The sequence below is a fragment of the Apis mellifera genome, linkage group LG9, assembly GCF_003254395.2.
Source record: "Apis mellifera strain DH4 linkage group LG9, Amel_HAv3.1, whole genome shotgun sequence".
Lineage (NCBI taxonomy): Eukaryota > Metazoa > Arthropoda > Insecta > Hymenoptera > Apidae > Apis > Apis mellifera.
Window position 1 is genome coordinate 7,681,926 of NC_037646.1, and position 20,565 is coordinate 7,702,490.

At 26.7% G+C, this 20,565-nt stretch overlaps 4 protein-coding genes across 8 annotated transcripts in view; 1 reads left to right on the forward strand and 3 right to left on the reverse strand.

The window, feature by feature from the left end:
- LOC552340 (glypican-4) overlaps positions 1-4,760 on the reverse strand; it is a 98,636-nt gene extending 93,876 nt beyond the window's left edge. The window contains exon 1 of one of the 2 annotated variants that reach the window (XM_016914154.2): positions 4,206-4,760. In XM_016914154.2, coding sequence (XP_016769643.2) covers positions 4,206-4,356 — 151 coding nt within the window. In that variant the 5' untranslated portion in view covers positions 4,357-4,760. The remainder of the gene's footprint in view (positions 1-4,205) is intronic. The other variant, XM_026442747.1, reaches the window with a different exon arrangement.
- A 442-nt stretch (positions 4,761-5,202) lies between these two features.
- On the reverse strand, positions 5,203-9,070 carry LOC411338 (WD repeat-containing protein 35). The gene has a single exon (XM_394812.6). The coding sequence runs from the start codon at positions 9,019-9,021 to the stop codon at positions 5,464-5,466; it is 3,558 nt and encodes a 1,185-aa protein (XP_394812.3). The 5' UTR covers positions 9,022-9,070; the 3' UTR covers positions 5,203-5,463.
- A 733-nt stretch (positions 9,071-9,803) lies between these two features.
- On the reverse strand, positions 9,804-14,414 carry LOC724663 (tonsoku-like protein). 2 transcript variants are annotated; one of them, XM_026442722.1, is made up of 6 exons: positions 14,272-14,414; positions 13,693-13,950; positions 13,410-13,578; positions 12,908-13,323; positions 10,836-12,815; positions 9,804-10,774 (listed from the first exon to the last, which is right to left on the reverse strand). In XM_026442722.1, the coding sequence occupies exons 1-6, from the start codon at positions 14,282-14,284 to the stop codon at positions 9,816-9,818; spliced, it is 3,795 nt and encodes a 1,264-aa protein (XP_026298507.1). In that variant the 5' UTR covers positions 14,285-14,414; the 3' UTR covers positions 9,804-9,815. The 2 variants fall into 2 exon arrangements, with proteins under 2 accessions (XP_026298507.1, XP_026298508.1); XM_026442723.1 differs by lacking the exon at positions 14,272-14,414 and having other exon boundaries at positions 13,442-13,582; positions 13,693-13,929.
- Positions 14,415-14,418: 4 nt separating this feature from the next.
- On the forward strand, positions 14,419-18,128 carry LOC409085 (guanine nucleotide exchange factor for Rab-3A). 3 transcript variants are annotated; one of them, XM_016914141.2, is made up of 9 exons: positions 14,419-14,559; positions 14,905-15,231; positions 15,920-16,229; positions 16,312-16,524; positions 16,608-16,846; positions 16,983-17,366; positions 17,451-17,553; positions 17,673-17,739; positions 17,821-18,128. In XM_016914141.2, exons 3-9 carry the CDS (start codon positions 16,005-16,007, stop codon positions 17,898-17,900), a joined length of 1,311 nt encoding a protein of 436 aa, XP_016769630.2. In that variant the 5' UTR covers positions 14,419-14,559; positions 14,905-15,231; positions 15,920-16,004; the 3' UTR covers positions 17,901-18,128. The 3 variants fall into 3 exon arrangements, with proteins under 3 accessions (XP_016769630.2, XP_026298509.1, XP_026298510.1); XM_026442724.1 differs by having other exon boundaries at positions 15,926-16,229; XM_026442725.1 differs by lacking the exon at positions 14,905-15,231 and having other exon boundaries at positions 14,426-14,559.
- The last annotated feature ends 2,437 nt before the right edge of the window (positions 18,129-20,565 follow it).

Genomic DNA, 20,565 nt, shown 5'->3' on the forward strand with positions numbered 1-20,565 from the left:
AGAAATAAAATAAAGATAATCGGATTCAAATTACTTTTATCTTCGCAAATTTAACACCGAGATCGAAACTTTCAAAACTAAGAATCGGAGAAAGGATGATTCATATTGAAAGTTGATTACAGTTTACTCCAATCTAAAGATGATAGCGCCAAGGGTCGATAAAGCGGGAGATGAATCATTCTCAATTTTCCTTATCTTTCGAGTACAAAATTTACCAAGAATTTTCAAAAAAAAAAATAATCGATCTCCAATATCGCGTCCAATTATATCCACAAATTAAACGAATAAATAAAAATCATCAAAAAATGAAATGGAGTCAGTTTGCATCGAAGAGGAAATGACATAGAAGAAGAACAGACTGCAAAAATATTTCATGTTAAACTCATTGTTTATCCTAAATAGAATTCCAAAGAGGAATATTCTCGTTAGATCTAAGAAAAAGAAGGATGATAGAAAATTCGACTTGTCGGACTGAATGGAAAAAAACTTAATGCTAGTTCCCATAATGATCCTAGCTCTATTCTACCATCTTTGAGAACACGCTCGTGGAAAAAATAGCGTTCAAACACCTGTTTCAACCTAATTTTAACCTTTCTTCGCTTATTGTTCGACAATTCCTCGTGAAAGAGGCAATGGAAAGGGGCCTTATGGAAGAATAAGAAAAAGTCCTCCCTTCGACCGAATGAATAACGAAAAAGGAAAGAAAAACTCACGGGAGGTCCCTGAAAATACCGTGTATATTCACGCCAAGGTTGTTGAAACAAATTCTTTCCTTTCAACGGATAATTGGGAGAAGGAAAAAATTGCTATTAAAAATTCTTATCATTTATATCATCGAATTAAAAAATATTAAAAACATAGCGTATTCTAGGTGGTCGTTATTTTTAATTAATAATTTCTCTGACATTGATCTGACATAATATCAAAGGAATTTGAAAAAAAAAAAAAATTGAAATATTTCACGAATGATGGAGCAAAATTTCGAAATAAAAATATATCGTCCTCGATAAGTTAAAGATCAGAGATATGGATGACAGAGAGAGAGAGAGAGAGAGAGAGAGAGAGAGAGAGAGAGAGAGAGAGAGAGAGAGAGAATTAATCGCGCCGAATACTGAGTCGAGCAACAGTAAAATCGCTGGATAATACTAAAGACGGCTCGCGTAGAACGTAGAACTCCTTCATAGCCTGTTCAACACGCCGGAACATTTGTTAGCGTCTATGGTGATCCTAAGCCCTGACGGAACTCCCGGAGAAGCCGGTCGAATAGGATTTCTTGCCGGTTTTACAAACTCCGTCCATTTAATCCGCTGGATTCTTTACACTGGATGTACGTGAATAATGAACAGGAAACAGAAACGATTCGCGAGGAATATTTATTATATTGAAAAACCGGAATTATTATTGTTATTTCTGAATAAATGCCAACTCTTTTTATTGTTCACAACCTTTAATATTATCTATCATTTTCAAGAAGTAACATTCTAAAAAAAGAAAAGAAAAAAAGGAGAAAAAAAAATCGCGAATATCAGTGAAATAATTAGTATTATTTTCGGTTCGTCTTTTAATAAAATTATTTCTGATTGAGATAGTAAGAAATCGTGAATGAAAGCGTGACACGATAACAAATGTAAATTAACGCGAAAGTAAATGTATCAAAGTAAACGAAGATTTGTATCAAATATCGCAATTACTAGAAGCGAAAAATAAACGATATCTCGCGAGATAGCAAGTCTGAAAGTTTAAATAGCAATTTGCACGGCTATTCGTCGTCTTGAATATTGCATCAGTTAGTCGACACGTGAGAAAAAGAAGAAATTTCGAGCAAAAAATAAAGTGAAAGATCGTAAATTTAAAAATTCAGGATCAAAAATGCGTAATGCTCCTCGGATGATTTCATTTTCGTATCCATTTATTAATTGCTAAACGCGTTTTTTTTTCTTACGATCGCATTAACGAACGAAATGCATGCTTAGAACGCGACGAAATGAAACTGTTCATCTATTTAGATTAATTTTCGTGGTACAGAGTTGGCAACCGATGATGCGTCTGGAATCTATCGCTAGCTTGTCAACGCGAACGAAATAGAGGGAGTACGAACGATTAGAATTCTCGGTTAGAGACCGTGCTTGTGACAGGTTAGACAACGTTCATGATTTGAACAGTTTCGAACTCCTGATGGGATGGTCTTGGATTTCGATACTGTAATATGATCCAATCTATGATAACAGTAGGGAATTTAATGATCACTATGATCCTTGATAAATATCGCTTTGATTTGATATCACGAAATTAAAATAACAAGCAATCTTCGTTGTATAAAATCGTACTAGTAAATTACATCGAAACTCGCATGCTTTTTTGTTGCGCATGCGCAACGTAGTTAACCTGCACGTTCAACACGGTGCACGTATGATAAATCGCAGAACGTCTTGAATTATTTTTCTTTCTTTATTTTTTCGTGATATATCATTTGCACTCGCTGCTTTATATTCTTCCACGGTTCTTTATCTACCCTGTGTGAAATCCATACAACTTTCTTTTCATCTCGCCGATAAACGCGAATATGATTATACAGAGAAACGAATCAAAAATAAAAGTGTTTACAAATGGCGAAATGACTGTACGATTGAGCGGAATGTATATCAAATATCCTTGTACATACAGATTTTAGTAATTTGTAAAAACATGTTATAGCATGTATACGATAATAGATTTCTATTAATTTTGCATCGTTTTCTTTATTCGAAAAAAAAATCGAAATTTAGATATATGAATTATTTATTTTTATTAGATAAATACGTATAAATTTATAAAGTATAACATTCTGATGTTATACTTCTGATGAAAATTGTTAATGAAAAAATTTCAAATGAATTTTGTAATAAAATTTACAATTTTCACCGATAGAAATATATACATGTTGTATTAAAATATATATATATATGTATTATGTAAAAATTTTCATAGTTATTTACATATATATTTAATATTTTATATAATTATTTATAATATATAAATGCATATCATTTATAATGATAATAATGCATTCCATAAGATATGATTATAAATGGTTATAAAAATCTTTCTCAATATTTTTTTAACAATTATATACAATTGTATGCATTTATACATTATGTCTTTCTAGTTAAAATATTAATTTAATTTAAAAATATATATATATCTATTCCCCTTTCACCATTTTAAAAATTATATATCATTTAATCACACTAACGGAATATACGATTCCTTATTATCTATTCGGCACAAGTAAATATACTTTTGAAGCTGGATGTATTTGATTGCACCCACCGATAAAGTCAGACAGGTTCTTTGTACTCGTATAAAGTATATATGTATATATATCCGGGTGATAAACCAATGTATTTAGTTATATAGGTGTGAATACTCTTATCCATTAGCTAACTTACGTAGGATAAAACGTAAAATTTTTGAATTATATTATAATATATCTTAAAATTTTTTACAAACATTTAAAAGCATACGTCTAAACAAAATGAAACGTTTGTACAATGCTTACATCCAATTTCAAGATGTGAAAATTCCCCTTCGCAAAGAAACGCAATTCATAATTCATCAACTATAAATATTTCGTTGAACGTGTACTTTACGAATCATTTTAATGAAATACCATCGAATAAATTATAGATAATTATAAATTATGAGTATGTTTATTCTAATTCTAAACTTCAAATTTTATTACTTGTTTTTTATCCCTATGCTGTATTTTTTTTTTCTTATTCTTTTAAGAAATTTCATTGAACGTAAATATCATAAATTCAAGTAGAATTTTATTTTTAAAATTTATTTTTAAAACTGTCTATAGTATACACGAAATTCGAACGATAAAATAATTATAATATAAATAATATAAAAAAACGAAATTAAATTAAAAGATTTATCGAATATGATTCTATTCAAAATAAATATAAAAAAATTAAAACAATTTTATTTTTATTTGTTTTATTAATAATATTCAAAAATAAATTGTTTTATCTTAATAATATTCAAAAATTATATAATATCAAACATTACCATTGTGAACTTTTAAATTACGTCGCAATTTTCAAATTTCCTACACTCGCGCCATCTTTAAAAATTATTGTCAGTTCGAAATGAACCATATTCATTTCATTCGAAATTGAAATTCGTGGTATTAAACGGAAAAAATTCGAATAAAAACTCACATGAAATCGCCTCCTTGGGAATGTCAGTGGCCGGAAAACCTTGCGACTCGAAGTACGATCTGACAGCGTCACATTTCAATCCGGCGCGCACCGTAGTCGTTGTGACGCTAAGGGTCAGGATAACACATAATATCGGTAGCATAGCACTCATAATTATTCCCGTGGCGAACACTCGCGATACACTCACGAACTGACGCGACAAATACGCGGGATATGACACTCACGTTTGTACATTCGCGAATAAATGACTTCGTAATCGTGACTCGGCTTGACAAGCACGTTAGACAATTCGAGGCGGATAGCGCCACGATGATTTCGGTAATTAAAAAATTATAATTCGAAAGAAATACCGAAAATATTCGTGAAAGAAGGACGACAAGCCGATACGATACCTCCTTCCTCCTCGTTCGACGCGCACTGACCGACTCGTGGAAGGAACGCGTGCCGACAGTGGTGCGCGCATGCGCGATAAATTCAAAAGGAGATTGAAATTTTGTAATATAGTATTTACGCGCCAAATCAGTTGCCATGCGCAAACTGAAAAATTTATTTAAATTTTTTATATGAATTAAATCTATATAAATTATAATCTGGGAAAAATATTCATCAAAAAATATGTTTAAAGAATTCCATAAAATTTTTAATATGGATGATAATACATGCTACTAATATTAATAAATATTATTACAATAATGGACGTTATTAATATTTCAATTATTGGACGGAATTACAATATTACAAACTAAATATAATTGTACAATTAAATTGCACAAATAATTATTCTTAATAATAGTATATAAAAAATACATTTGAAATGAAAAAATGCAATAATTTAAATTAAAATTAATTAAATTAGAATTAATTCCTAAAAAAGGAAATACAAATATAATTTTATAGATGAGATCAAAAATTATTCTATTTTTTAATCACAATAATTGTCATCAACTCGCATGTCTTTAAATAATATATTCTAAAATAAAAATATCATATATTTGCTCTATTATTTATATTATTAATTTAAATAAGCATTGCTATATAATATGCTATACGAATTCTATATACACATAATGAAGAAATTGTCGATTATTTAAGTAATAAAAAGAATTAGAATCAATTCTTTTAGCAATATATAGTACATAACTATAAAAAAAATATATTCAACGCAAGTCTAAAGTTCACTAGCATATTTGTTAAAAGCGCAAACATAAAATATTTGTTTGGTAATGCATACTTAATGCATTCTTAATGCAAGCTTTCATTACATATATGTAACTGTACTATGACATAAGGGACAAGCATTAATATTAACCACATCTCGTTCTGTAGCAACGTGATGTCTGCAAACGGTACAAATCCATGCATTGCTTAAATCCATCAATGGTTTTCCAGACATGATGCAAGGAGGAAATCTGGTCATGCAATTAGGACAAGCGACACACCAATCAGGCACTAGACTTTCGCAATTCGTACATTCTGCTTTAGAATTACGAACATCTTGAGGACTATGTTTAGTAAAAATTTCCACAGCCAAATCCTCGTATTCTTCTCTGGTCGTCTCTGATATACTTTCTAGTGATTCTAATTTAACGAACGCCTTGGAGCAAACTGCAAAAGCATGATTAACTGCACTTGATAGAGCAAGTAAACAATAAATATCTTCAGGTTGTAAAATCTCTTCGTATTCCCTTAATCTCAGAGCTGTTTTCATGGCTGCGTCGAAATTTCCTAAATATATCTGTCTATTGGCTAATAAAAGAAAATGATAGGCCTCTGCACCTTTCCAAGCATTTTCTATCACCTGACTATCTTCGTTATTCTCTGTTAATCCCATCACAACGTTGCTTCGGCCGCCTTTAATAGCTGGAGTATTATTGATATGATCCTCGATTAACAAAGCTGCTAAAATATAAATCTTTTTTACACGTAATGGATTCATTCTAGTTTTTGCTTGCTCCTCTGCTAATTTAAATAATAGCTTCGCTGCTTCTAAGTTATGATTTGCTTTCTTGTATAATTCTATGGCTTGCAATCTCTTACCATTAGACAAAAGATGATTGGCATATTTATTCAATAATTCATCTATTTGAGCCATTTTATATGTTTTTGCTAATTCAACTGCCTGGTCCCAATGGTTTAAACGGACACACGTATCCACAGCTAATTTCACATCTCCATATTTTATATATGCTGCTACTGCCTGGGAACACATACCTACAGAACCTAACATTCTTGCTACTGTTTTTAAAAGAGGACTTTTATCTGGTAGCTGTTGTACTATTCCTGCTAATTGAGCAAAATCTTCTAATTTATAATAACATTCTATAAGTTTTTCCAAATTCCTAGTTTTCTCATAATATTCTTTTGCACCTTCCCAATTCTGTATTTCAGTATAATATTCGCCAATTTTATTGTAAGCATATTCCATTTGTTTATCAGATCCGCCGATACCCATTTTCATTAATTGTACAACTCGAAAATAATCTCCTAATTTTTGACGCAATGAAATAGCAAGATCTCGTCTATCCATATCTAAATATAACTTTTCTGCTTCATCATAATTGCTAAGAAAAGCAGCCACTTCAGCTTTTTTCAATTGATCGTTATGCACGTTCTGCAAACGTTTAATGAATTGTATTCCCAAATAATCTGTGCAACGAACCATTGCATTTTCAGCAGTCTCCAAATCTAATTTTTGTAAAGCTGATTCAGCTAATAAGCGCCACAATCGTGGATGTGGATTGTCCTGAATGAAATTGTTGGCTTCTTTTAATCCTACTTTCATCAACAATTCTCTAGTATCCCTTAAGGATTTTACTTCTAAATCTACTATTAATTCATTTTTTGTATCTTCCGGATTTTGCATGAGATCATCCAATAAAACGCAACGTATTTCTAAATCTTTAAATGAGCAGATATATCCAGAACAAGATATTGGCTCTTCAGGATCGAATTCTCTTAAAACATACATTCTAGTTTTTTCTATAATTGCTAATAAAGTGGGATTATCTTGTGCCCAACACATGGCCCATACATCTTTTCTTTCAAACTTGTTTATTTCATTGTCTGATTCTTCATCCTTCGAAATAATATTTTTTCTAGAATCAGTCTCTAAATCTAACATAGTCAAAACGCCGCTCAAATCCATAATAGCTGCCCGTGACGAATCACAATTGATTGCAATCTTATAAAGCTTACAAGATGTATTGTATCTATTTGTAAGAGTTATTTGAGATAAAGAATATCTTTGAATCATTCCTGATTCTCTACCTATCAATAAAATCTTATCAGTTGCACACAAACAACAAATTGGATCCATAGTAGCTTTAGTATTAATAGATGCTTCAAAGGATCTGTCTTTATCTAAATCTTGAATGACTTCTGTCACTCCAGTTGGAGTTTCATCAATATGATAAATTTTGTCTCTTCTAATTCTTCCTGCATGTAACATGGAATTACGAGGAGTACGATAACTCCAAACTAAAAAATTGTTCTTGGATGCCGTGATAATCACATTGTTGGTCATTGTCACCCATAATGGCTCCAGATCTAAATATTTCGTATCTATTGGAGTGGCAATTGTATTGCATACTAAAAGTGTAAATTGCTCTGATCCTTGAGCAAGATCATTTTTTACCGCTAAAACACAATGATCTCCATATGAAGCTATAGAAATCAATGCTCTTACATTCTTAGTACAATAAGTATTATTTGTTGTATTCCAGAATATAATGCAAATGCCATCCTTAGTGATCTTTTCATTCGTATATACAACAGTGTTACTGAAGTAAGTCCACTTATAATCTAAACGAATATTTGCAAAATAAATATGAGAGTCAACTGATAAAGCTACTCTAAGGGATCCTCCTTCCCATGCACAACATGTGACTTCTCTACCAGGTATTTTTAAAGTTCTCATATGTTTACCAAATGGAGTATAAAATTGAATAACATTAATGTCTTTTGCTTCTCCATTACCTAATAATGGTATCATACCAGTTACAGCTAATATGGATCCATAACTATTCCAACAACACCATGCTGCTGTCATACCAGTTTCTATTACAATTGGATTATCATCATTTGTATCTTTCATGAGTTGTATTTTGCCATTTCTGTAACAAACAGCTAAAGTAGGAGAATCTAAACCAATATAACCATTTCTTCCATCATACCATTGCAAAGAAACTATTGTTTGAATTTGACCACTATTAAGTGGTAACATATTTAATTTTGTTAAAAATACACCTTGATTGTCAAAAAGATGAACTTCTCCATTTTTTATACCAAATAATAATAATTTTCCATCTGGAGACCATTGTACAGCAGCAAGAGCTATATTTTTTAATTCTTTTCCCCAAATTCTATTGCCATCAACTGAACCTACAATAACTGCTCCATCTTCATAAACTATACATATTTTTAACCCATCTAAACTCCATGCCATCCCTTTAACTATTGATTTATTGCAATTGTTTATCATTTCGTCATACCAAGAACCTTTATATAGCATCCAAACTATGATTACACCATTCTGATCACTTGAAGTTAATTTCTGATGTTGTTCATTCCATGTAATTACTTGTACATGTCCATTGTGACCTTCCAAAGTTTGATTCATACTTAAATTACTTGCAGCTGTTAAATTTCTAGACTTTACACCACTGTTAGAACCACTGACATTGGAATCTACTCTAAGTACTTTTAGAAGACCATCTTCTCCACCTACAGCTATATAACCTTCTCTTTGATTCCATGCTATACAATTTAATCGAAAATTATTTGGTATTGCTATTTTTTTACTCAAATATACAAACATCTTTTTCACATTTAATTATCATTAATTATCAATCTTATATTATCTTATATTCTTTGTTAAACTAATTTCTGAAAGAAATATATTAATATATATATAATTTACAAAACATATGCAATAATTATTTATTATAATTTTAATTTTTACAATTGGAATTATTGTTACACTTACATTATTACAATATTAATATTATTCATCAAAAAACGAAACGTTATTATCTGTTATAAATATTTATTTGTATTATTGTTTTAGTAGATTGTTTCCTATTTAAGAAAAATTTTTAAACATATTATTTAAATACTCATTTATTATTTAATTATATACATTTTATATCTTTTACTTAATTTGATTGAACATTAATTTTAAGGTTATAAACAATTAAAAGAGCGTTTATATATCTATATATATATATATACATATATCATATATACTTCAGTATTCATATATATATTGCATTCGACCGATGAAGTTTCCATTCACATCGATGCTTTTTCGATTCTTTGAATGTATAATAAATGAATAATTTAAAAAATATTTATTTAGATTTAAATAATATATATATTTATTAAACATATATATAATTTATTGATTTAAATATATATATATATATAATAATGAAAAATATATTTAATTAAAATAAATTTAATCGACAAAAATAAATTTAAAACCGATGATTTATATAAAAATATAGTACTTTTTAAATTATTATCAATCAAAAATAATGATATAAATATAAAAAATATTTTAAAGTGAATAATTTGTAATTTATTAAAATTATAAATATAGCAAATAAAAATTCAATTTTCTATTTCTACTATGGGTTTAAAAATAATAAGATTATGTGGCAGTTTTTTCATAACACCTTTTCCTCGCCATAACTGAAGCCAACAATCACATACATTTGAATCCATACTTGCAATTAATGTACAAATTTCAGGTTTTTCAATAAATATTTCGGAATTAGGAAAATTAACAATATTTTCGCATCCACTAATATCGATATGTCTTAATGTTGGTGTATGTTTTAAAAGTAAATTCAAAGATTGTACTCCTATTTTTTTATTTCCTCTGAGCACTAATTTCGAAAGATTTGATACACGCGATAATATATTTTTAATATCAATATCTAATAATTCGCAAAAAGTAAGTTCTAAAGATTCTAAATTTATAAATGAATTATTTGTTTCATTAAAAATATTTTTTACCACATTGAATTCGTTAGAAATAGTGTTCGATAAATTTAAATTAAGCAATTGCCTTTGTAAAGTAGTATAGAATTTATCTTTATTGATACTATTCCAAGAAATATCTAAATTCGCTAAACTAAAGTTGTTTGAAAGAAATTGAAAATTATTCAATTGACAATATCGTAAATTTAATGTCCGAAGCTGCGTCAAAGGAGTAAAAAGTTTGCACAAGATTTCTTGATTACATGGCCCAAGTGGATTATAACTAAGATCTAAAAACTTAAGTTTTAAAGGTAATTTTTCTAATTTACTTAAACATTTAGAATCTATATCACATCCTTGAAGACATAATTCTTGCAGATTTGACAATCTTAAAATGCAATCATTCAGAATTTTTCCGATTTCATGTAGTTCACTACCAGATAAATCTAATATTTGAATATTCTTTTGATATTCTAAAGTTTTTAATAAAGATATAAGTTCCTCCTTTTTAATATTTTCTTGTTTTAAGCGTAAAATGAACGTGTTTTCGCATGATTTCAAACATTTTGATATACATTCTCGAATATCTAAAAATATTGAAGATAATTAATATGAAAATTACAAATGTATTATTTAAAGATTACTTACCTATATTAAAATTTTTACATATCGTTTTATATCGTTCAATAATAGAAGGAATTTCTAAATGAATTATTTCGCATATCAAATTTTTAACAATATCTCCTTCATTTAATATCGTGAACACGTTATTGCAATTAATTACAATACCATTCATAGTTTTTAATTCTAACTTTACTTTACATCCACTATCATTATAAAATTTAGTTTCAATATCAGTTACAATTTTTTCTATTAATGGTCTGATTGTATTTGAAAATTCTACTTGTATTTTAAATACTTTTCCATCCACAGAGATATTTAAAATAACTGATTTCATAGTGTCAATTTCTCCTAATTCAAATCCTGTGCTAGTTGGAATTACAGATGAAGAACTATGAGAAGTAGAATTTTTAGTAAATCCAATTGATAACAAAGATATTTGCTGATTTTTCTTTTGAATTTTATTTTCACTAAAGTTTTGTATTGTTTCAATATCATAATCATTACTATCTTCTTGTATCATATTATATTCATTATCTTTTACTATGAGATCATTTATTTTTGATCGTTTTAAATTTTGTTCATCATTGATGTCTTCATTACTTGATTTTCTTTTCATTATCGAAGAAAAATTTTCATCAGAGTATCTTCTGTTACTAACACTTTCATTCATATCATCTTCTAACCAATTATCTAAAAGGACCTCTTCACTATTTAAAAGAGGATTCATATTTTTTTTCACAGATGACAAAGATGTTCCAATTGGATCAATTCTATGTTTCAAACTAGCTATAGTTCTTTTATAATCTTCACCTGCAGAAATTTTTTCTATAATTACATCTTTATTTATGATATGAGTTCTTGAATTATATGAAGATTCATGAATACGTTTCGAAATTTTTTTTACGCTTATCGGTATCATAGCAGATAATATTTTATGTATTTCATCATAATCCCTTTGATCTTCAGGAGATAAAAAATCAACGCGATCTTTCCATTGTTCTAAACAATCTAATACAGTATCGTCTTCATTTGTCTTAAGAATTACATTTGCTCCATGTTCAATTAGAAGCTTCATCATGGTAAAATTTCCACAAGAAGCTGCATCATGAAGAGGAGTAACACCCTGACACATTAAACTTCCAGGATCATTTACATCTGCACCATATTTCAATAATAATTTAGCAATTTCTACATGACCATGATTAGCAGCTTCATGAAGAGGAGTCCAACCAAAATGATCTCTAACATTTGTTAAATGACCAGATTCTAATAATTTTTCTACAATTTCAATATTACCATTAATACAAGCCACGTGAAGTTGTGTTTCTCCTTTTTCATTTCTTTTTATTGTAATTGATTTTTTTCTGGTCCGTTTTTTATTTTTTATATTTTCTTTAACTCTCAATTCTGCTTCAACATCAGACAAATTTTCTAAACAAATATCTTCGCCGATATGATTTTCTTCTGATTCGCTTTCACTATCTATATTGTTACTTAATTTCTCTAACATATCTAATTTTACTTTAAGTGCTTCTATTTCTTCTGTTTTATTAGAATTATTTAAATAATTTAAATGTTCTTTTAAAACACTAGCTTCTAAAGAAACATCATTACAAGCTTTTGCATTTTTCAAGGCTAAATTATAAACTTCTTGGACTTTTTCATCATTTGCTTTAACAATTATCAATAGATCTGCTAAAAATAAAGCAGATCTACATATTTCACGTGGATCTGTGCATAATTCTAATTCTCTATGAGCAAAATCCAATGCTTCGTTATATTGTTTAACATCTTTTAGAGTTTGTGCTAAACTTAATAAAGCTGCTCCTCTACGATCACTTTTAATCTCTTCTGCGCACACGAGCATTTTTCTATAATATTTGATCGCTTTTTCAAAACACTGTACAGCTACTGCTGCATCTCCTAATGTTTCATATAATTTCAACTTATTATTCGTATTTTCTTCTGTACATAAAGCTTCTTCACTTGTTTGTAATGTTGCAACTATAAACAAATTATTTTTTAACATTATAATCTTAGTTTTCATAATTTATTAAAAAATTTATTAAAAAATTCATATTTAAAGTCCAAAATACCTATCCTAAGACATTTTTCTATTTGATTTTTAAAATCTTGTGGTAAATTATCCGTAACATAAAGAGACACCAATATTTTTCGTGCTTCGGACCATTTTTCTATTTTTAAAAGTAATTCGGCTTGAAAAAATCGTGCTTCTGCTTTTAAAATTGAATTATCAATTTCACTTGCATTTTCAAAATGTTTTAACGCCAACTCGTAATCATGACTTCGTTCGCGAATTCCTGCAAGAGCAATTTGCGTTCTATGGAAATCTTCTCGCAAATTATGTGTTTCGCATAATAATGCAGCTTTTTCCATTAAATCCACAGCTTCTTGATGATTTTTTTCAGCTTGTAATACCAAACCCAAATTTAACAACAATCGTGCCCTCATTGTAATTAATTCTTTCAATTCAATATCAGTTTTTCCCAATCTAAATAAAATATAAATATATATTATTTGTAATTTGCTTATATATATTTAATATTAAATTAACAAAAAAAATAAAAAAAATATAACTCATTGCAGAGACGTATGCTCTTCATGTATACTTTTCTTGCATTTGTGAGAATATCAATTTTTTTTTCGGATTTTTCAGGCAAACTTTCAGCCCAACAAAAATATGTTCTACCTAATGTTGCATAAGCTCTTTGTTCTTCTAATAAATTTTTAATATCCTTGGCTCCTTCTATCTAACAAAAAAACTTTTTATAACTATATAATTTTCTAACAATATAAATTTCTATTAACATAAATATTTTGAAAATATTTTTTATTTATAATAAATATTTTAAATACAAACCCAAGTAAAGATTTTGATGATTTAATGCTTCTTCATATGTACCAATATTTACATGAATCTCTCCAATCATTCTATGAGCTATTGCTATATTTAATTTATCTCCTAATATATTACAGATTTCCAATTGTTGTATATACTCCTGTAAAGCTTCTTCATACTTGCTATTTTCAAAATATACATCACCAAGCTCTTTAACAATTTCAGCCAATTGTTGAAGGTTACCATCACGCTTGACTCGTTTCTTTTTTTTAATTAACCCTATTATTAAATCAAGATTCACATATATAAAACATACTTAATTACATATAAAAAAATTATATATTTATTATATATATTATTATTTATATTAATTATATATATATACATGTATATATATATGTATATATATATATATATATATATATATATATATATATATATATATATATATATATATGTATATACAAATTCTTTTTAAAATATTTCAATTTTAATATTATATTTATATTTATCATTTCATGAATATTATATTTACCATTCATAAATATTAAAGCACAGAAAAATAATTTTTAAAAAACATTAAAGTAAAATGATACTTACTATCGATATCCATTATTAATTAATATAAATTATTGAAAAATAAGTGATTCACAATTTATTCATTATATCCGAATTCGAACTTCATATATAGAAATATACTATCACACAAACACAAAGAGGAATATCAACTGAGACGTAGGCATAAAGGCATGCACGAAAATATTAGTATCACACGGCAGCAGACGCCTCATAACGGTAAAGAAAAGAGTATAAAGTGCCATTGATGAAGAAACGATACAAAATTGTCAAGTTACTAGACGTCAAAATTACCATTGATCGCTAAAAAAAGTAAGTGTCACAACTCAAAATTTTTATCTGAAATATTTAAAAAATTCATCTATAATATTTAAAAAATTCTGAAGTATCTATGAAGTCATCGATAATTATATTATTGAAATAATTCAAAATTAACCGTGAGAAAATAATTAAAGATTAAGTAATACGACATTGAGCACAATTGATGAAATCATTTTAATGTTAATTACATTAAAAAGGCGGCAACGAGTAAATTCATGTGAATCGTAACGTAGTTCAATTCAATATATATATATATATATATATATATATATATATATATACATATATGTATATATGCATCGGTGTTCGCTTTCATAATTCATCGCCTAATTCAAGATGTGCGTGAACTTCAATGACTTCATAATCTACGGAGCACAAGTACGAGCTGGTACGAGGTAGTACGAGCATTTAGCAGTGGGTAACCTGTGGCGCTTGAAAGTTCATTCTTCTTGTCTATGTGACTATGTGACACTTCAAGTCTTCAGTCGGACCGTGTTGCGGGTCATGAAAGGGTGATGGGTATTCTTTCATTTCATACGTTGACACAAAGTTGACATATTGCGGAAAAAATCCTATGTCGTTCCGCTTTTCTCTCTGATATTATTTGATGATTTTCGTCAGATCCACTAATGGCAGGAGAGTTGCGTAAAGGAAGGTTTATGGGTAAGTTATAGGATGCTGCTAAGCTTAGAATCACAGCAACTTTGGATCGATAAGCGCGAATTCGTTTTTTATCAATGAATTTTATTAATATTACTTAATTGCTATGTATTGAAATAAAATTAATAAAATTTGTATTATAATAATTGTATGTATTATAATAATTTGTTTATGTAAATAAAAAGACGTTTGACGAACGAAATTATTTTCGCCATACTTTTAATTGCTAAAATAGAGTACTCTAGTATTAAAGAAAGTATGAAAGATATACAACAGAGTTATAATTAAAATATTTATATTTTTGATATATATATAAAACATGATAATAGAAAACATTAATAAGAATTTATTATCTTCTTTATTTCAATTTTTTACAAAATTAGTAAAATATATCATGCATTTTTCTTTTGCAAAAATTTTTATTAAATTAAAATAGATTTATTTAAAGAAAAAGTTAACAATTAAATTTTATTTTAATATAGCAACGTGATTTATATAGCACTATTTCTTTTTTTAAACTTACAAATCAATATATGTATACTATTGTGTAACATACCTGTATTTATCTTAATCATTTGTCTACTTACAAAAATATTTTAGGAAATTATATTTTTAAAAATGTTGGTCTTAAAATAATTTATTTTTTAGATTAAATAATATTTCTTTTACTTTACTAATTAATCTTTTTAAGTTCCAGTTCAACCAAGACTACTTCTGTATTTACGTATATTAGAAAACTCCACAATGTTCTATTGCGATATTGAAATTCACCAACGATGGAAGAAAGAAAACTTACAAACTCCTGTGATACTTTGGCAAGATTAAACAAGAATGAACATAAATTATATGAAAATCAAAATCATTGTATCAAGCCATTATCTATCACATTTGATGAAGAAGATGCTGAAATAATAAACCACAAAGATTCTATTAATGATTCAACAAAACTCAATTATTGCAATAATTCCTCAAAAATATTATTATGTACAAAGGAATCTCAAGTAAATTCTCATAATTCAATATGTTATATTATTAATTATTAAATTATATTATATTATACAATAATAATATCAATATTTCCAGAACTCTCAAGAAAAAGAACCGCCCTCACCAACTACTCTACAATGGGGTAGAGCTATAGCTGAAGTAAAAGAACATGCTGTAGCAAAATTACAAGATGAACTTAAAAGAGCACATGAGGAGTTAAAATTGAAAGATGAAGAAGTTACAAGACTTTCAAGAATTAAGCAAGATGTTGAAATTGAATTGGAGGAACTCACTGCCAGCCTTTTTCAAGTAAATTTCATAAATGACATTTGTTAATATATTATATAAAAAGAAGTAAAGAAAAATTTAACGAAAATTTTGTATATAAATAGGAGGCACATAATATGGTGCGAGAAGCAAATATTCGTCAAGCTACCGCAGAACGTCTATTGGAAGAAAGTCGTATGAAAGCTGAAGTTTTAGCTGCTGAAGTGGCAGCTTTAAAAACATTGGTATTAACTTCGACGCCGGCTAAACCAAACTTTCATTTACACCCGCAAATTGATACGAAAAGTCGTCCTAACAATGAAGATAATCAGCAAGGAAGCATTTTTGCAAGAAAACATAGAAGGTAAAAATATTTACAAAAATTTACAATTATTATAAATATTATATTAAACATTTTTTAATTATATCTTCTTAAATGTTAAGATTATCAATAAATGGAATTGGTATTTAAATTAAATTTTAAATATTTTTCTATTTAGATCACCATCACATTTCAATTTAAAATATGGTCGAGAGAGTTCTCCACCAGATTCTCCTCTAAAAGAACAAAGACCATCTTTACCATCAGATCGAGAAACACTAGAAAGAGATTGGAAGAAAGATTCAGAAAAAGAAAAAGACAAAGAATGCAAAGATTTTGGTCTTGAAGTTGATCCTAGAATACATACAGAGTTTCTTAAATGGAAAGCCAATCCATGTGTAGACAAAGGTGATCCTTTCGTTGGCAGAATTTTTAAAGAAGATATCGATCTTTGTCTTGATTTTCCTAACAAAGAATTGGGTACAAAAGTTAGACAAGCTGTTCTTGATGGCATCATTTTTATCGAAGCCATCAGCGATAAAACTAAATTCACTTTTCCAAAGTAATTTAATGTGTTTTAATATTGATATATTATTTTTTTTATTATTATAACATAAATATCTCTTCTTCTTTTTTCATTTTTTAGAAAATGTGTATTACTTGAAGCACCACGTCAATGTTATTATCGAATGAGACTTGGGGATCAAGAAAATCAGTGGTATAGCATATCACAAATCTGTCGCAATCGAGTAAGTCTAAATAATTCCGTAAATAATTTATATTTATATTATTTATTTATATTATATATATTTGCCGTTAATAATCAACTGTAAAATATTAGATATTAAACAAAATAATAATATTGTAGATCATAGCGGTCTGCGATTTTTTGAATTATTTACGCTATATTGAGCGCGGCCTTGTTAAAAGCTCAGGTAAATATTGGTTATTTTAGTTTCCCTTTTATATAATATTTAATTATTGTTATAATTGTATAAATTTAATTATTGTTATAGTTCACGATGTTTATTGGGAAATTACTCGATTACGAAAGGAAATGGCATTTGCTCGTTTGGGCCTTGCATTATCATCTTAAATGCTCTCCATGGAGGACTTTTTCTAGTCTTAAATGTAACAAATTAGGCCATGGACTTGTTATTATTCATTTACAATTACGAACTGTAGGTTGTTCAAAAATTTTAATCGTTCCAACTCGATCTCTTTTTTTATCTATTGATCGAGATTTTTTTTAGAGTAAGTGTTAAAGTTTTAATATATGAAAGCTCTCAGATTTCTCTATTATAGCGTAAAACGCTTTGAGTTATTTAAGAAGAGAAAAAGAATTTATACAAATCAATTTATGAATCTTTTTGATTGAGATTATAATTCTTAAAATATCAACATATATTTTATTTATAAACGTAATATATTAAAGATTTCTTTATCGATCTGAAGTTCATACTATATTATTTTGTAGTAAATATAGATGTTTTAATCAGTTTTAAAGTGCAATCAAGTATTTCTAAGATATTGGGGAACATGGTGCCTTTTGACTTTTCGCTTATTAATAACGCGTAATTAGTTTTTAGTTTAAGCTTTAAAATATAATGATGGCTTAATTACAGCATATAAAAAAAATGATTATATTAGTTTTTTAATTTATTAGCAATTATAATTATCTTCTTCAAATTGTATAATGGCAGCAAATAATATAAGCCATTATATTCTTTTATTCAAAAAAAATGTAAATGTTGTAATTTAAAAAATCATAGAGAAAAGTATCTTCTAAAATTTTTTGTTAAATTATCTTTGTTTATATATATATATGTAAATATATATACCTTTGGACATAACAAATAAGATATTAAATTTATTTTTAAAAAAATCTTGCAATTTAACATATAATTTAATACAAACGTATCATTGAACATTGAAGCAACAAAATTTTTTATTAAATTTATAAAAAAATTGAAATATAAATATGTAGAATTGCGTTTAATAATAAATTACATAATATAACATATTTAAAATTTATATTTTTAATTCTATTTTAATCATAAATGATATTTTAGTAAAAATAACGAAAATTATCATTTTTATATAAACAATTAATATTTTTTGGATTATTATGACGTTGAACATGAATTTTGTCCAAAGGTACACAGTTTCCCCCAGAATTGTATCATATTCATTTTTAATAATGTTGTCTTTTATTACAAATATTAACTAGTACCTGGTAATTAATGTGCATATTAAAAAAATGTATACTATTAAGGATTACATAGAACATCATATATATTATGTCAATAATATAAGATTAAATGATAAATATTTAAGATTATGAATATTTGGTTGTGCAGTAGCTAACAAATTATTTTTCATAATAACCAAATTATAGTTGCAGAATAATTCTTTATTATCATTTTTTAGTGCAATGTTTTATTCATTTAATTTATAATAATAAATTGAAATTAGATATTTGATATACTATATATTTACGATCAAATTTTGTTATTATTATATATAAAAATTTATTTTAATTTTGGTTGATAGAAAAATCTATATTTCATCTTTTATTTTAACATGCGAATCAGAATTTCTTTTATTTACTAAATTTAAAAAAAATATTTATGCTTTTATTCTTTCATAAAAATCTAAATTAAATATGTAAAATTGTTTTTATATATTTACATAAGTAAGCATTAAGATATATATATATATATATATATATATATATATATATATATATATATCTTATATATATTGATGGTGCTTTACAAGAATTATATTTGTATATAATATTTCTAAACCAAACATCTTAAATTAATTTTAAGAATTTGGTCTCTTAGCATGGTTTACATAGTCAATCAAAATAAAACATATGTTCAAATAAAAAAATATAATACATTATAACATATATTTTAAATTAAGATAATTTTTTGCAAAAATCATATTTTTAAAAATAAGATTTTCAAATCAAAATAAATTTTAGTTTATTTTGTACGAGTAACTATCTTTGGGTCTTTACATGTATACAGATTGATATTCTATAAAAACTGAATTAGAATTTTTTATTATTTTTTTATATTTAATATAAAATAATAATAAAATATATGTTTGAAAATTTTTAATAATATTCATGCTGTATATATACAATGTTATTGTAAAAGATTGAATTATAAATATATTAAATATATACGTTAATGATCGAAACGAAATTAAAATAGTAATGACATGTAAATCTTAAATAGTCAATTAGAAATATCAATAATACTTGTTCAAATTATTCAAAGGTGCCAAAGATTGCTTCCGAATAATTTTTATTAAAATATACTGAGTTATATTATTAAACATAATTTTTAGACATATTTAGATTCGAAAAAATTAAAACAATTTTCGCATAATTATACAAAGAAAATATAATAGTGATTATTTGAAAAATCAGTCATAATATAACAATAGTTATTTAAGTTTAAAAATAAATTTTCATGTTTATTAAGATAGTATTAAATGTATGATCTTTAGTTATTAATAATCTTTATGTATTGTAATTGTAATTATTTTTTGATCTAATTATTAATTAAATAAAATAATTTTTTTCAATATTATATTTATTTTTAAATCTTTTTTTTATAATATTGTTCTTTTTAATATTACTTCATATTATAAATAATGATTAAAAATAATTAGAATTAAAAATAAAAAGATAAAGAACATTTCCAATTGAAAATTTAAATTTTAATATTCTTATATTTAAACTT

Excerpts from the sequence above, each read along its gene's own strand:
- LOC411338 (XM_394812.6), bottom strand. The coding sequence starts at position 9,021 with ATGTTTGTATATTTGAGTAAAAAAATAGCAATACCAAATAATTTTCGA.
- LOC724663 (XM_026442722.1), bottom strand. Across the intron at positions 13,579-13,692 it reads TCATCAAAATCTTTACTTGG|AAGGAGCCAAGGATATTAAA; the intron begins GTTTGTATTTAA and ends TTTGTTAGATAG. Across the intron at positions 12,816-12,907 it reads AGAAAAATGTCTTAGGATAG|TTGCAACATTACAAACAAGT; the intron begins GTATTTTGGACT and ends ATTTGTTTATAG.
- LOC409085 (XM_016914141.2), top strand. The coding sequence starts at position 16,005 with ATGGAAGAAAGAAAACTTACAAACTCCTGTGATACTTTGGCAAGATTA. Across the intron at positions 16,525-16,607 it reads TCACTGCCAGCCTTTTTCAA|GAGGCACATAATATGGTGCG; the intron begins GTAAATTTCATA and ends GTATATAAATAG. Across the intron at positions 17,740-17,820 it reads CGGCCTTGTTAAAAGCTCAG|TTCACGATGTTTATTGGGAA; the intron begins GTAAATATTGGT and ends TTATTGTTATAG.